The sequence below is a fragment of the Heloderma suspectum genome, chromosome Z, assembly GCF_057233095.1.
Source record: "Heloderma suspectum isolate Gila_16-S chromosome Z, 16-S_ref, whole genome shotgun sequence".
NCBI classification, from domain to species: domain Eukaryota; kingdom Metazoa; phylum Chordata; class Lepidosauria; order Squamata; family Helodermatidae; genus Heloderma; species Heloderma suspectum.
This window is the reverse complement of record NC_139476.1, coordinates 8937428-8952328: the sequence shown is the minus strand read 5'-3', so window position 1 is coordinate 8952328 and position 14901 is coordinate 8937428. Positions and strand designations below refer to the sequence as shown.

At 48.0% G+C, this 14901-nt stretch overlaps 2 protein-coding genes across 6 annotated transcripts in view; one reads left to right on the top strand and one right to left on the bottom strand.

Moving 5' to 3' along the window:
• The first annotated feature begins 265 nt into the window (after positions 1-265).
• On the top strand, positions 266-14357 carry TEKTIP1 (tektin bundle interacting protein 1). Its single transcript, XM_084825989.1, has 4 exons — positions 266-580; positions 2877-3106; positions 5566-5691; positions 8264-14357. Exons 1-4 carry the CDS (start codon positions 369-371, stop codon positions 8404-8406), a joined length of 711 nt encoding a protein of 236 aa, XP_084682115.1. The 5' UTR covers positions 266-368; the 3' UTR covers positions 8407-14357.
• LOC146333618 (GRAM domain-containing protein 2A-like) overlaps positions 9377-14901 on the bottom strand; it is a 28234-nt gene continuing 22709 nt past the window's right edge. For 4 of the 5 annotated variants that reach the window (XM_084825983.1, XM_084825986.1, XM_084825988.1 and 1 more), the window contains exons 12-13: positions 14599-14706; positions 9377-10171 (exon numbers count right to left, since the gene is read on the bottom strand). In XM_084825983.1, coding sequence (XP_084682109.1) covers positions 10168-10171; positions 14599-14706 — 112 coding nt within the window. In that variant the 3' untranslated portion in view covers positions 9377-10167. Of the gene's footprint in view, positions 10172-14594; positions 14707-14901 lie in introns of those variants that run through there. The other variant, XM_084825984.1, reaches the window with a different exon arrangement.

Genomic DNA, 14901 nt, shown 5'->3' with positions numbered 1-14901 from the left:
CATTCTTATACAACAGAGTATTAAATATATTGTAAGCTCAATGTTTCAGCTTAAAATATATTTTTAATATTTCATTGTTAGTCTTTCTATGTTACATACACACACGTACATGCCTCCCTCTGTTCAAGGCAGCTTACAAAATCCGAGGTGACCTTAAATTTTAAAACGTGGCAAGTTGCAAGGCCTCACGCTGAAAAAGTCCAGCCAGAGCCTCTCCTTACCCACTTTGTGGCTTTCCTAGGAAAATGGGGATCTCTTCTCCATGCCCCTTTCCATGCCATCATCCCCCAAGATCTTTGGTGTCTTGAGGGCACCATCTTTTATTCTCTCCTCCATTTATCCAGGGTGCCTCTTTCGTTGCTAAGGGGATGGTTGCCAAGAGGTGTATGGCAAACAATGCTTGCAGCTTTTCCCACGCTTACCTGATAGCACAAGGTAAGCTCCGTCTCCTAAGGTGGCCTGTGCTGGGAGCTGGGGGGGCAATGGATTTCCACGGTCTGAATTATCAGGATCTGGTGTTAAATCGTCCGTATGTTCCTCAAAGCACCTTAGAGACCGACTTCCCCACTCCATTGTACAGGTGAGTGTCTAACTTTATTTTATCTGCATATTTTCGATGGTCGCCCAAATCCAATTTCCATGATTTGTCATGGGGATGGGGATGGGTTCGGGGTTTTCTCTCATGTCCCAGCCTGTCCCCCGGCCTGCCCCATCTAAATGAACCAAGTTTTAACTCCTGGAAGTCTCAAGTCACTATGGCTTTAAACGTTTGGCAGAAATTTCGAGAATTTTATTTGAATCTCTACTTAATCCTAGACTGCAAACTTGGGGTACAGTGAATGATGTAAAATTACCATTGTGCTTGGAGTATTTGAACTTAGTGCTCACTTACGTTTTTCTTACTTCGGCACGTCCACACTTTCAACTCCCGCCTTACGATGTGTTCGTGTTTTGCAAAACACCTTATATTTGTGTTTTACTGTATTGTACCTGAGTTACTACATTACATAAGCTGTGGAAACGTTATGAGCGGAACAACTGTACCCAGAGCCCTGCCGACTCCACTTTTCTAGTGGAGCTAGGGCTCACAGGGTCAAAGCGTGGGACTTTTCGATCACCAGGGACAATGATATTGCCCTTGTTTGCACAATTGCTGCAGCTGATACACACTGCACCTGCTGTGTCTGCCAAGCAAGTGCCAGCCGGATTTGCCTAATTACCCACGCTTGTGCTGCTTGCTGGGTCCGAACCCAGGTGTCTTGTTTGACGTAGGCAACAACCCTCAAATAACCCAGCAACAGGCCATGGGTTATTTGAGGGTTGTTTCCCGCTCAAGATGAGCCATGCCGCCTGGGTTTGGATGACACAGCAAGCTGCGCTAGCGAAGGTAATTAAGCAAATCTGGTCAGCACATAACCAGCATGTGCAGCAGGGTTAACAAGCCACCATGGCTTGTAAACTGTGCTGAGATCGTGCGAACCAAGGTTAACAAGCCACCGTCGCTTGTGAACTGTGCTGCGATTGTGTGAACCAGGGTTAACAAGCCACCATGACTTGTCAACCATGCTGCGATCATGCAAACCGGGGTTAACAAGCCACCGTGGCTTGTGAACTGTGCTGCGATTGTGTGAACCAGGTCAATATCTGCCACCTAGTGTTTCCCTGCTCCGTCTGAGTTTAGCTGTAATCTTCACAAGCAGCTACAGGGAAATGGATTTTCCCAGCAATGGTATATTGTTGTGAGCTACCCCTGTTTTAATGTAAAGTATTTTGGGGTGGCTTAATCTTGAATGGGCAATTAAGAAGACCCATTACGTTTCCAAAAGGTGCGTTCCTGATGGAGGTGAAAACTGCTGTCTCGTTTGTTCTTGACCCAAGTGGATCATTCATACCTTGGCACCCCAGCGTTTTCATTTTACCTCCTACACTTTCTGTAAGACAGGGATGTGGAACCCCAGACCCAGGGAACCAGTCCAGCCCACCCGGTCTCCCAATCTGGCCCTCCAGGGTTCCCAGATGGCCCACCCCTTTCCTTCAACCACCAATCATGTGGCGGTTTCCCACCTTTTGTGCAGTTTTCTCCCCATTCTAAATGGTTGAAATGCCTCTCCAAAGGCTTTAGCTCCTGGCAGTAAGAGCTTGAAGCTACAGCGTGCTGGTATTTTTTTGTTTTGCATTTTCAGCCCCACCCTCTTGCCATTGGTCCTGTGCATCCCTGGAATGCAGCCCCACACCCCTGGGCTTCTCAGAAAATGAATTTGGACTTCAGGCTGAAAGAGGTTCAGCAGCCCTGCTCTGAGGAGTTCAGGACCACGTGCAACAACCCTGTTGTGACAGGCCAGGCTTTTGAAAGAGCAATTCACCCAAAGTCAAACTGAGTTTCAGGGCGTAGAGCTCACCCTCAAGTCACTTCACTTTTCCTGCTCCATTGTAATGGATCTTAGGGTGTCTTGGTTAATAAGTATTAACCTTTTAGGGAGCAATCCTATGCGGACAGGCGGCTGTCTCCGAACTCTGAGGTGACCACCAATCCAATGCACAGGGGGAGGAGCGCAGAGGGGATCCTCTCCTCCGCGCGTCGGCTGCCCTGCATTCGCAGCTAGATGGCCGGTTTCGGTTGTCTAGCCACGAGACATTCCCGTCCCCGGGAACACTCCCTTTTGCCCTGCTCTGTGCTGCTCTTCAGAGCGCGGGGACCATCTGTGCCGCCTATGAGATGGCTCTCTGGGAACTGGCCTCGGAGCACGGGCTTCAAGGTCGGTTCCCAGAAACAGACAAATCCTATGGCCGTCTAGCCATAGGATCGCACCATTATTTATTTGGTTAATCTTTTATCTTGTGGCATCTGGTTAATACAGCTTCTTTCATCTCTGCAGTGATGAGTACCTGTCGTTGAGGGGGCCGGTGAATGCCCCCATTATAAAGGAGGCAGTTCGCTGGAAATTCACCCCCATGGGCTATGACGCTATCCCTCAGACCTGGTACACAGGGCTGACCAACAGCCACAACCGTGATGCCTGGTACACCCTCACCAACAGCATCGGCCGAGAGGCTTACCACCGCTGGCAAAGATCCCATGCTAAACGGGAGAGGACTCTACCGCCTGGTAAGGTTTGATGTGGTGCTGCTGAGCTGTGGTTCTCTTCACCATTCCCCACGGCTCTCTCTTGATCACGACAAAAATGTTCCCCTGCCTAGACACTGATGTCCAGGGGATCCTTGCTGTATTTAGGGCTGTGCCTCCTGCCAAGGTAACCCATTAATTGGTTTAAGATTTCTTTAATAAATAAGACTTGGGAAGATTCCATGGCAAAGAATGGACAGGGCAGAAGCTTGGGGGATAGGAGTTTCTTATCCCCTGCCCATTCAGACTCCCCCCATGCCTTGACACTAATGAAAAATAAAATGGAAGCTGGCATATGTTTTTTGCCTTTCTGGGTGATCAAGGGGGCTTTGCATTTGGTGGATCCAAGGCCTGACACTGACACTGGAAAGCCCCACAGCAGCAGGGAGGCCTTTGCCTGTGGACCTCCATCTCCATCTACAGAGATTGCAGCTGCAAGGGGTAGGAGTCATGCACAAGTGGACCGCAACCAGCAGGGCTGGCCACGTGTTCAAGACCCCTCTTGGAACCTGCCCACCGTTTTTAGACAATGCATACATGTGTCATGGTCTCCGATGTGAGAGGAAAGGGGGTGGATGATGCTTCATTTAAGATGGTGGTTGTTAGTGGCTTTGGTTTTTATAAACACGTGTGTTAAAATATTAAAATGTGCTCCCCAGTTTAACTGAGGAGCCTTTTAGTCAATTAAAGGCCTTGTAATTGGCTCAGTTCTAATACACTGTGTTGGGATTTGCTCTAGACCTTGCAGCCTGTGAACCCAAATCTGCTTCAGATGTAATAAGCATAATGTAGAATCCAGTATAGCCAGGGGAGTTCGCAGCCATGGGAGCTCGTCTCTGCTCAATGTCTCAGCTAATTACAGGCAAAAGGAAGGGTAGGATTTGAAAGAGTGAAGTGTCTTAACCAACACAGCTGCGAGATCTGGTTTATTACCTGAGAAATCTTTCATGGGAAACAAGCACGAGGGAAGGAGGTGTATTTCCGCTCACACCATCAGCCCAAGAGGGTAGAGCAGAAACACCCGGGTTTGACGTAATGAGTATTTATGGGTCGGAACAGGGTAATTATTAATGAGCTTAGAAACCACTCCTGTTTATAAGCTAGCCGGTGTCAGCATCTTTTATGGCCTAGAGCTCTTTCTCTTGCCTTCAGTTGTGCATCCTCTGCTACCCTGGAGCATATTAACCCTGGACTCACCTTAAGCCAAGACTGTGTTTGCCTGAGCTCCTGATCATAGAGGTCCCACAAAGAAACCCCTCTGCCACTCCGGGACATTATTTGTCTGGTCTTTCCTTGTGGAACACCTTCTGGTTTCTCTTTCAAAAGTGGCCCCTTGTCTCTTTAAACCTGTGTCTTGAACTGATGTTTGCCTTGACATGCATACAGTAGAGATTCCAGGATAGAATCTGTGGTTTGGACTGATCCCTGCCTGTGTGTAACTTTCTAGCCTTGAACCAGTTTCCTGGACCACGTCTTGAATTGCCTGGAATGTTTTCTTGCCTGGGCTATTGTGAACCTTGTATTTAAACCCTCATTTTCCTGCCTGGGCTGTGTGTGACCTTGCCTTGTACAAAAAATCCAAACTTGGAAACTTTTGTTGATCTCTAACATGGCTGTAGATATTAGAGCAATACGACAATGGAGCCCATTACCTAGGAAGGTGTTGGGCTCTCCCATGCTAGAGGCATCCAAGATGAAGTTGGACAGCCACCTGTCAGGGATGCTTGGACTTGGACTCCTGCATTGAGCAGCGGGTTGGACTCGATGGTCTTATAGGCCCCTTCCAACCCTACTCTTCTATGATTCTATGATTATGCACCTGCTTTATATTGTTCCTACATTCAAGCCACGTGCTCTCCAGTTAACTGATTTATAACTTCTAAGGTTAAGTGCTGTGACCTCTCAAGTGTGGTTTGTGTCACCCAGTCCACACCAATAAACCAATGTCGTTGAATCCTACAGTGAGGGAGCTAAGCTGCCTGGACACACTGGCTGTTTCAGCCCTTCTGCCCCATCTCAAAAGATTAGTTGTTTGCTAGCATAAGTGGTTTTTCAAATAGTATTTCTAGGGGGAAACTCAAGTTTTTTCTGGAAGCTTCTTTGAAAGTCCTTTTGCCAGTGCTGCGCGTAGAACGTTGGCTGTGTCATATGCTTGAATTAGGCAAGGCGACAGTGATGAATGACCAGCCTGGACTGTTGGCCCACTTGATGTGGCACTAGAAATCTCCCAGAATCCCTCTGCAGTTGCATCGGGGTTCTGTGACAGACGCGCAGGGATTCCTTGGTAATGCACTAACATGGCGGTAAAAAGTTTGAAAACCCACTCTGCTAGGTCATTTTTTAGTCACATAACTAAGGAATGTATTGGCCTTTTTGGCTGTAGCAGTACCAAGTTGGCCAACATCCATTTGTGCTCTGCATTCTCTCTCTTCTTCCTTCAGCTTATGCCCAGCATTTGCGAGAGAGCAGCTGGTACGATCCTATTGTCCCTGCTCAGTACTTGGAACCTAGTACGCGATGGGGTGCATTTCTTTGGAAAGACAAGCCTATTTCTGGCAAAGAATACGGTAAGGAGGAAGACGGGGTCGGGGGTGGGGGGAGGAAAGGAGATAAGTGGGAGGTTGGAGCACCATCCCTGTGAGGAAAGGCTAAAATTGTTGAGGCTTTAAAGCAGGGGAACCTTTAAAGAACCTCTTCCAAAATACCAATACATTTTAGCTAAAAGCTCTCCCTGCCAGTAACTAAGCCTTAAGAGAGGCATTTCAACCTTTTAGAGTGGAGGGAAACTGCACAAAAGCCAGGACACCACCAAAATATTAGACCTTGGGCAATGTATGTGCGTGGGGAGGCTCTTTAGACAGCCATGTGTATTATTTCAGTTGTGAAGCACGGAGCCAACATTTCTCCCCTCCACTGCCATTCCATGCTTTCAAACTGCTTCTGCATTCCTGATACATTAGAACCACAAAACTGTTTGCCAACGCTGACTAAAAAAGGAATTCAGTTTTGCATTTTAAACTTCCTTAAATCAAGTTTCTTAAATCTTCCTTAAATCACAATGGCTACAGGAATAAAATGGAGTTTGCTTCTGGACTTGCCACTCTGGGGGCCCCCAAAGCCCTGGCCTTTGCCCTCATGGGCCAGGCCTAGCGAAACCACCAGGGAAGGGGATGTGGCCTTCTGGAAACCCCTGAAGGGCTGGATTGGGACCCCCAGGCCTCAGGTTCCACCCCCTGCTTTAAAGACTGCTAAGGGAAGGATTTGCGAGGCAGCAGGCTTATGAAGTTACGTGTAATGTTGAGAAAGTGGATAGAGATGTTTTCCCCTCTTGTGGGCACCCAGTGAAATTGGTCAGCAGTAGATTCAGGACAAATAAATGAAAGGACTTCCTCCCACCATGCAGAATCGGTTTATGGAACTGGCTGCTACAAGATATGGCCTATTGCCACGGGTTTAGATGGGTTTAGAAGGGGATTAGCTGCAGTGAAATAAATAATAATTCACAGAGGAAGAGGAGGAGAGTTCAGGTCTATCCACCAGCCTTAGCTGTGATGGATAAATGGAATTTCCAGGTTCAAAGGCAGTTTACCTCTACACCAGCAGCTGAGGGACAGCAGCAAGAGAACACTGTTGCCATTATGCCCTACTTATGAGCATTCTGCAGGCCTCTGGTTGGCTAGTGTAGGAAGCAGCATGCTGAGCTCGATGGGACAAGCTTAGGTTTAGTCATAGAATCATAGAATAGTAGAGTTGGAAGGGGCCTACAAGGCCATCGAGTCCAACCCCCTGCTCAATGCAGGAATCCCGGTCAGAGCATCCCTGACAGGTGGCTGTCCAGCCTCATCTTGAACGCCTCCCAGTGTGGGAGAGCCCACTGCCTCCCTAGAGAATCGGTTCCATTGTCGTATTGCTCTAACAGTCAGGAGGTTTTTCCTGATGTTCAGCCGGAATCTGGCTTCCTGTAGCTTGAGCCCATTATTCCGTGTCCTGCACTCTGGGATGATCGAGAAGTGATCCTGGCCTTCCTCTCTGTGACAACCTTCCAAGTACTTGAAGAGCGCAATCCTGTCTCCCCTCAGCCTTCTCTCCTCAAGGCTAAACATGCCCAGTTCCTTCCATCTCTCCTCACAGGGCTTTGTTTCCAGTCCCCTGATCGTGTTTGTTGCCCTCCTCTGAACCCTCTCCAGCTTGTTTGCATCCTTCTTCAAGTGTGGTGCCCAGAAGCCCTGCTGTGGTCCAGCAGAGCTTTTCCAAAATGAGCTGAGGCACCTTTGGCAGAAAGACAGGTTGAATGCTGACTGTCCGTTGGTCAACAGCCCAAGCCAACATGGCAGTTGGCAGTCCAAATGGGGAGCTTGTTTAAGCTCTCGTCAGCACCCTAAAGGGGGGACCCTTATCTGCATAGCTCCACGCCCAGTTGGAGGCACAACCCAGTCGGCATATACTTTTGTATTTAATTTTGGGTTGCCTTTATGGCACAAGGGGCCCAGCTGCACGTCTCTGCCTTTGCTAGACCTGCTAAAGCCAGGGGGGGATTTTCCCTTTGCACTAGGCTGTCCTATCCCATCTCGCTCCCAGAGGTGGCCCCTTCCTTTCCCAACTTCCACCAGAAGGGGTCCTGAGGAACATCTTGCCCTGAGGGGAGAGGAGAAGAAACAGATTAGAACCTTAAAAGAAGAGAAACTTCAGAAGAGAAGAGGAACAACTCCAGCCGCACAATAGATGCAGTGCAAACCCAAATTAAACTGATACACTCCCATCCATTTGGGTAACTGAATAAAGCATCACCATCAATGCTTTTCTAGTTCCCCCTCCCTCCCTCCCTCCCTCTTGCCTCTGCTGTCATTTTAGATTGTGAGCCTGAGGGCAGAGACCTGATCGTTGATTCTTGTAAGCAGCTCTGGAAGTCTTCAGACTGAAGACTGGGACAGAATGCTTTGGATAAATAAATACACCTTCACTAGGACATAAGGAATCTAGGAAGCTGCTTAGAATTATCAGCGCTAACCAGCCAGTCTCAGGCAATGAAGGCTGTTTCCCATTACCTGCTCCCTGATTCTTTTAACTGGGTATGCTGGTGAGGAATTGAACCTGGGACCTTCCCTTAATCAATCTCTCTCTCTCTCTCCCCCCCTCCAGTTGTCAACCGCAACCGCTGTGCTGAGGAACTCAAGGGGAAACCGGGCTACGTGCCCCACTTGTCTTTCCACACACCCATCTTCACCGCAAAGGACTACTGCACCTGGAGAATGTTCAGCCGCCAGCCCTCAACCAACCAGTAAAACCTCTTCCTGCTGCTTGGCGTGATGTGAGAATCCTCCTTCGTGGTGCAAAGTGGGATAGCTGGCCTTTGCACGGCCAGTGTGGCGGGCCCTGTGGCGTGGAGTGTTGTGGCAGCGGGCGGCGGTGCAGGCCTGTCGCATGCCAGTGTGATAATGTTGTGTGATTGTACCAGGAAGCGAGAGCAAAGAGAGCTTCAGCCTTTTCGCGGCATGTTCTTACTCTGAGGGAATGGATGGGCCGTCGATTCTTCACGTGCTGCTTTACAGCGCAGGATTGGCTGTTAGAACGCACTGTGACCCAATGAGATGATGAGCACTGGTTTAGGTGGCCTTTCAAAGGGGTCTAGACAAATTCCTGGCGGGGCGAGTCAGTCCTTTAAGGGCTTTCAGAGAAGCTTAGGAGGCCATGTCTGAGCATTTTAGTGGGGGCTGGAAATAGGCCAACACCCTGCACGTTGATACCTGTCCCCATTCTGAGTAAATTATGTCAAGCAAACAAGCGTCTGCATGAAATTGTATACAAGCTAGGACAGGAATTAAGAAATGCAGGTTTGGATCACTGACAACCTTCCACCAATGTGTTAGATGGAAATATTTGTTTCAAGAGGAATCTTAAGTCTAAGCACCCTCACTTGCCCCTTCTATTTTGCTTTAAGTGATTTATTTACTTAAGTTCTATTTCAAATCTGCCTAATAACAAAAGTTCCCTGGGCAGATAATCAGGCCTGCATGTTGAAAAATATTTACTAATGTAGACTAGAGCAAGGTTTAAATGGCTCCATAGCCCCAATAAATGGCTCCAGATTGAAGCTGGATCAACTGCCTCGGTAAAAGTGGACCTCCCCGCTCCCTCCTTCCCATGACAGCCTCTCCAACCCCCTGAAAATGCTACACAGTCAGGAGACCCTCTGCTGACTGGAGCGAAATGTGTAGCGTTTCAAAAATGGTCTGCAACAGATTTTTCAGCAGATTTCAAATCTTGGACTCAAAAGCTGCATTAGGAGTACATCTGCTCTCCCCCAATGGGTTCTTTCCTCGGTGCTTCGACAATCTCTCAAGCAGGGAGGAGATTCCAGCTTCATCCTCCCCACGCGCCCCCCCCCCCATTTGTCCACAGCATCTGGTACTCAGTGGTAAATTACTTCTCAACATGGAGGCCATTATTGTTTTAATACCTTTAAAAAATCTAATGAAACACCCAGGCTTCCTATTCTATCATCATCATTATCATCATCTGCATTTCTGTACCGCCCCATAGCCAAAGCTCTCTGGGCGATTTACAAAAATTAACATGGCAGGTAGAATGTGTGAAAACAAACGCAGGAGTTTCTAATTAAAAATTAATACATATGTGCAAGATGATAGTTGATTAAACATACACACACATAAACAGGATTGGAGAAAAGGATTTCTCTCTCTCTCTCCCCACCTCCCGGCCTTTTTTTGTAGAGAAGATTTATGAATAACAAGAAGGATGATTCATGTACCAGTTTAGGATATATGTGTGTCTGTGTGTGTGTGTCTGTGTGTGTGTTAAGTGCTTCTCCAAAAAACCAAAACATCTCTTTACTAGGATGCTAAAAATCTGGCCTCTAATAGAACTCCTGTGGCTGGTCACACAAGGCTAATGCTTGGAGACAGAAAACCCAAGCTGCTCTGTCTCTCTTAAAATTTCTGACCAGCAGGAATGAAGAAGGCCATGCCGGATTGGTCTGCACCTCTGATTAAGGCCCGGATCCCATCTGTCTCTCAGGTTGCCTTTTACCTGTCAGGAAAGAAAAGTAAAAAGTAAACTTAGCCAAGGAGAAAAGGCGATAGTGTGGAATCTCGTGGACCAACAGAGTTGCAGAGGCATAATGCAGGGATTAAGAGTATGGGTGTAGAAACAGCAGCCTCAGGTTCAAATGCCCTGCTTTACCCATAAAGCTGTCTGGATCACTGGTGCACTCCCAGCCTATCCTACCTAACAGGGCTGCTGTGAGGATATTAATTCAGGAGGGAGAGAACCCTGTACATCACACCAAGCTACTTAGCCACAAATGGGCTGTGTTACAACCCTGTCAGTACTGAGCCCTATCTGTGAGAAGCTGTTGGAGAACTTCTCCTCCCTAGGGGAAATCCGGTGAAATTGCCCCCCCCCCCCAATTTCTCTGCCTACAGATAGGCTGGAGAATGTTGAGAAGCCATTTATGCACAGCTCTAGCCGATGTAGCTGTATCCATGCTGCTTAAATACAAACCTTGATCAGGCTTGCAGGAGGGAGCAAGGAGAGCTGTAATGTCCCTGCTCCCAAGTAATTCTGGTGCTGCCTCTAAGCCAGCAGCCTTCCCCAACCTGGTTCCCTCCGGATATTTTCAGCCACAACCCCCAGGGCTCCTGACCATCAGCCATGCTGGCTAAGGCTGATGGGGGAGCTCAGGTCCAGAACATCTGGAGGGTACTCAATTGGAGAAGGCTGCTCTAAACCTTACAGCAGAGGTCTCCAACATAACACCACCAATGAGGTGCCCACCAAGCTATTTTCCCCATCTGCAAGGGAATGGAGTGATTCCTCCACTCACTCGCGTGGGCGGGGGAGAAAGGCCTCCATGCCAAAAAACGGCTGGAGGGCTTGGCGAAGTCCACCCCCCACCAAGGACCCTTGAGGCAACGGGGTCTTGGTATGTATGGGTGCATGTGACCATCACCCCATCACTAGCCAATTTCCAGCAGGGAGGCTTTTTCCTTCCCCACTCAACAAGGCATCGGAGCAGTTTCTCCATTCATTTAAATAGGGAAGGGGGGAAATCCTCTCTGAAAAACGGGTGGAGGGGTAGGTTAAGTCCACCCCACACCAAGGACCCCTGGGGCAACAGGGTCCTTGGTCGGGGATTGACTTTGCGCCCCCCAGCCTGTCTTCAGCAGGTTTTTTTTTCTTTTTCTCAACTGGAGAAATTGCTCCATTCATTTCCATGGGGATGGGGAGACAGAGAGAGTGAAAAAGATCCCTCAGTAAGGTGGATATAGCTGGACGAGCATGCGTGAATTTTCTAAAACAAACCCTGCTGCCTGCTTAAAATCATTGCCTGCCCTTTCTTTCTTGGTGTGGCCGTCCTAAAGTATTGGCGAGAACCTGAACAAAACAAGACAGTGATGTGTGTGCCAACAGATACCTTTGCAGCAAAGACAAAAGCCAGATTGTGTAAGATGCATGTCTGGAATTCTTCCTTAGGGATGAGATTCTGTCTTGTGGATCTGAACAGGACAGGATATTCCCAACCACCCCTTTTTTCTGAACCTTGTGGGAAGCATCTGCTGTGTTCAGTGGGATTTGTGTCAAAGAAAAAGAGGCAAGTGGCCACAGTGATTAGCAGTGCCCTCCGGTTGTGTTGGCCTACATCTCCCATCATCCCCAGCATGGTTGGGGAAGGCAGAGTTAGCATGTCAGACTAGGAAAGAGGAAACCCAGGTTCAAAGCCACGATGAACCACGAAGGTCATTACATGACCTACGAGCAGGCATTTACCTCTCAGTCTAACCTACCTCACAGATTATTGTGAGGATGGGAAGAGAACTCTGCATCACCTTGAGCTCCTTGGAAGAAACAGTTTAAAAATGTAGTAAGATGAGCTATTTACCACTACGGTTACCTATTGTGGGATGAAAGAGAGGAGAGGCAGACGTTAATAGCGATTGTCTCATATCATAATGATTATTAAAGGTGTCCCCAGCCAGTCGTGTCCGACTCTAGGGTGCGGTGCTCATCCCCGTTTCTAAGCCGAAGAGCCAGCGCTGTCCGAAGACACTTCCGTGGCCATGTGGCCGGCGTGACTGAACACCGAGGTGCACGGAGCACTGTTACCTTTCCCGCAGAGGCGGTACCTATTTATCTACTTGCAATTTCTTGCTTTCGAACTGCTAGGTTGGCAGGAGCTGGGGCTGAAGACGGGAGCTCACTCCGTCACGCGGCACTCGGGTCTCGAACTGCTGTCCGTTCCGGTCTGCAGTTCAGCATCTTAACCACTAAGCCACCGCGGCCCCTTTTGTACATAATGATTATTATTTTATTATTATATGGATTTTTGAGCCACCTTTCAGCATAAATTATCCTCCCACAGCAGCAATTTACAGTAGTCAGTAAAACGATATAACAGCTATATTAAAATAGTAGCCGTGCATAAATACTAAACCGCAGTGGGTTTAGTATTTATATACAGCTGACTGCCAGGAGATTCAGGAAAGACAAAAGGAAAAGTTTATTCCCATGGCACAGAATTCATTAATGAAATTCTCTGGCCAAGAGGATGGTTTTAAAAAGGGATTCGGCCAATCTGTAGTAGAGGAAATGAAATCTATCAGCCATGCTGGCTACCTCGGAGGGCAGGGGAAACTGTGGCCCTCAAGAACTGTGGCCCTCCAACTCACGTCAATCCCAGCCAGAATGGCCAATGGTCAAGGACGATGGGGGACTGTAGTCCAACATCTTTACAGCCACAGGTCCCCCGGCTCTGCACAATGGAACCTCCCTGTTCAGAGGCAGTCTACCACTGCAATCACACAGAAGACATTCCTCCCAAGGGCAGGTTGAGAACCAATGGGTGGAAATGGCAGGGAAGCAGATTTCAGCTAAATGGTAGGAGAAACCTTGTAACTGTATGAGCTTTTCAATAATGGAACTGTTGGTTTTGGGAGGGAGGGAGCTCCCTTTTGCTTGGAGGCTTGATGGTCATCTCTCAGGGATACTTGTAGATTCCTGCACTGAGCAGGGGGTTGGACTAGATAATCTCCAAGACATCTTCCAATTCTGATTCTACGAATGAATGCCAGAAACAGCATACCTGGGGCACCTCTTACATGCTCTTAAACTGATGCACATTTGTGAGTAAACCTGCAAAATACCAATGGCTGTAAGCATTCATTCTGTTAAACATTCTTTTAAGTTTTGGTGTGTTTTAAAAACCTGTAATGATTAATTTACTAATTCATCCTGCCTTTGCCATGCTATTGCAGGTTAAGGTTTTAGTACACTTACTTGCCTGGGAGTAAGTCAGAGAAAAGTGCCTTTAGCAATGTGAGATGAATTCTTGACCTAAGATTAAGGATGGGTCTGTGTAGGATAGAGATGCTGGCAGACAGAGAGGCACAATGTTTTCAGCACATCAGCCAAGTTTAATTGATACTCAGATAATATCCTAGAGCATCCATGGCATGCAGGTCAGGCGGAAAGACCGGCTCTGGCACATCCAGTTATATAACAACCAAAACGTTGAGAGAGGGGATGAGAGACTGTTCTGATATCAGTATGACTATGCTAACAACTTACTGGGGATCTGAAATTTATTTTAAGGAGAGTGAAGTTGCTAGATCTCATTGTCCTTGAGGAAAGAAAATAGAAAGGAGAAGGAGGGGAACCCCTGAACTGAAAAGAGAAATCAGAGCATGATTTGGGAGACAGAGCTGTCTCCCAAATCAATCTGGGAGACAGGGAGTGTGTTGGTAACCCCAAACTGTAGACTAGAGATGGGGAATCGCTGTCTCACGTGGATTCCCCATTGGACCTGGCAGCTCATCTTCCTGAGACCACCCAGCACTATGGAGGGAAAAGCTCACCTGCTTCCTTCTGAGTAGACATGCCTCGTCCTATAAATGGGTAACCATGGAATTTGGGGGAAGGGGGTTGGACTTTGTCATCCCCACCCACCACAAGAACGCAGGCCCCAAGAGCTTCTCCAAAACAGAATTTGGCCTGCAGGCTGGAAAAGGTCGTCACGCCTGTTGCAAACCATGCACGAGGTTCAAACCACACAAGCCCCCTAGGTTTATAACGATTCAGCCTTTGATGGATTGATGGGAAGGGGAGATCATTCTGCTGTAGGCTGTGGTTTCTGGTTCAGTGATTTAATATATGTTGTTTCGCAGTGGAAAAGAAGAAATGCGTAGATACCTTCTGTAATAATAAAAGAGGATGTCTGCACACCTGTCTTTCTGTCAGTACCATAGGACCACATACATGAAACCTAGGCGCCCTCCCTCTGGGGGTGCACTATGGCAGGGTCTGTGCCTAGGGGTGCCAGGAGCCTTGGCTTCACTCAGACGGGACATGCAAAATCTGTCCAACTCTTGACAGCTGCATCAATGAGCTTGAAGACTTCGCTGTATCGAATGAAGGGCTGCAACAACCTGTGCAAAGCTGGGTGGGGAAACAGCACTCACCGATGCTGTAGGTCCAGCTCAGGCCATGCCCCCATGGAAATCAGCTCTTCCTCCAGCTGGACAATACGCAAACCGATGTAGCCCGAAGAAAGAAGCAAGACGACAACCCTGAGTGATGGACAAAGATGTAAAGTTAAAAAATAATTGGCACAGAGGAAGGGATAACATTTCAGGCCACCCTTAGTTCAGCCCCAGAAGTTACTGTTAGCGTCAAAGCTCGACACTGGAGTTTTGATAATGTCAGTTGTGCCCCTAAGCATGCACAGTGCCTTTCCCACAACCACTATGACAGCAGGTGTTGGG

What these genes read in the sequence shown, in the direction of transcription:
- TEKTIP1 (XM_084825989.1), top strand. Translation starts at nt 369, where the DNA reads ATGGTTGCCAAGAGGTGTATGGCAAACAATGCTTGCAGCTTTTCCCAC. An exon ending in TTCCCCACTCCATTGTACAG is followed by an intron (nt 581 to 2,876) that starts GTGAGTGTCTAA and finishes TCATCTCTGCAG; the next exon opens with TGATGAGTACCTGTCGTTGA. An exon ending in TATTTCTGGCAAAGAATACG is followed by an intron (nt 5,692 to 8,263) that starts GTAAGGAGGAAG and finishes CCCCCCCTCCAG; the next exon opens with TTGTCAACCGCAACCGCTGT.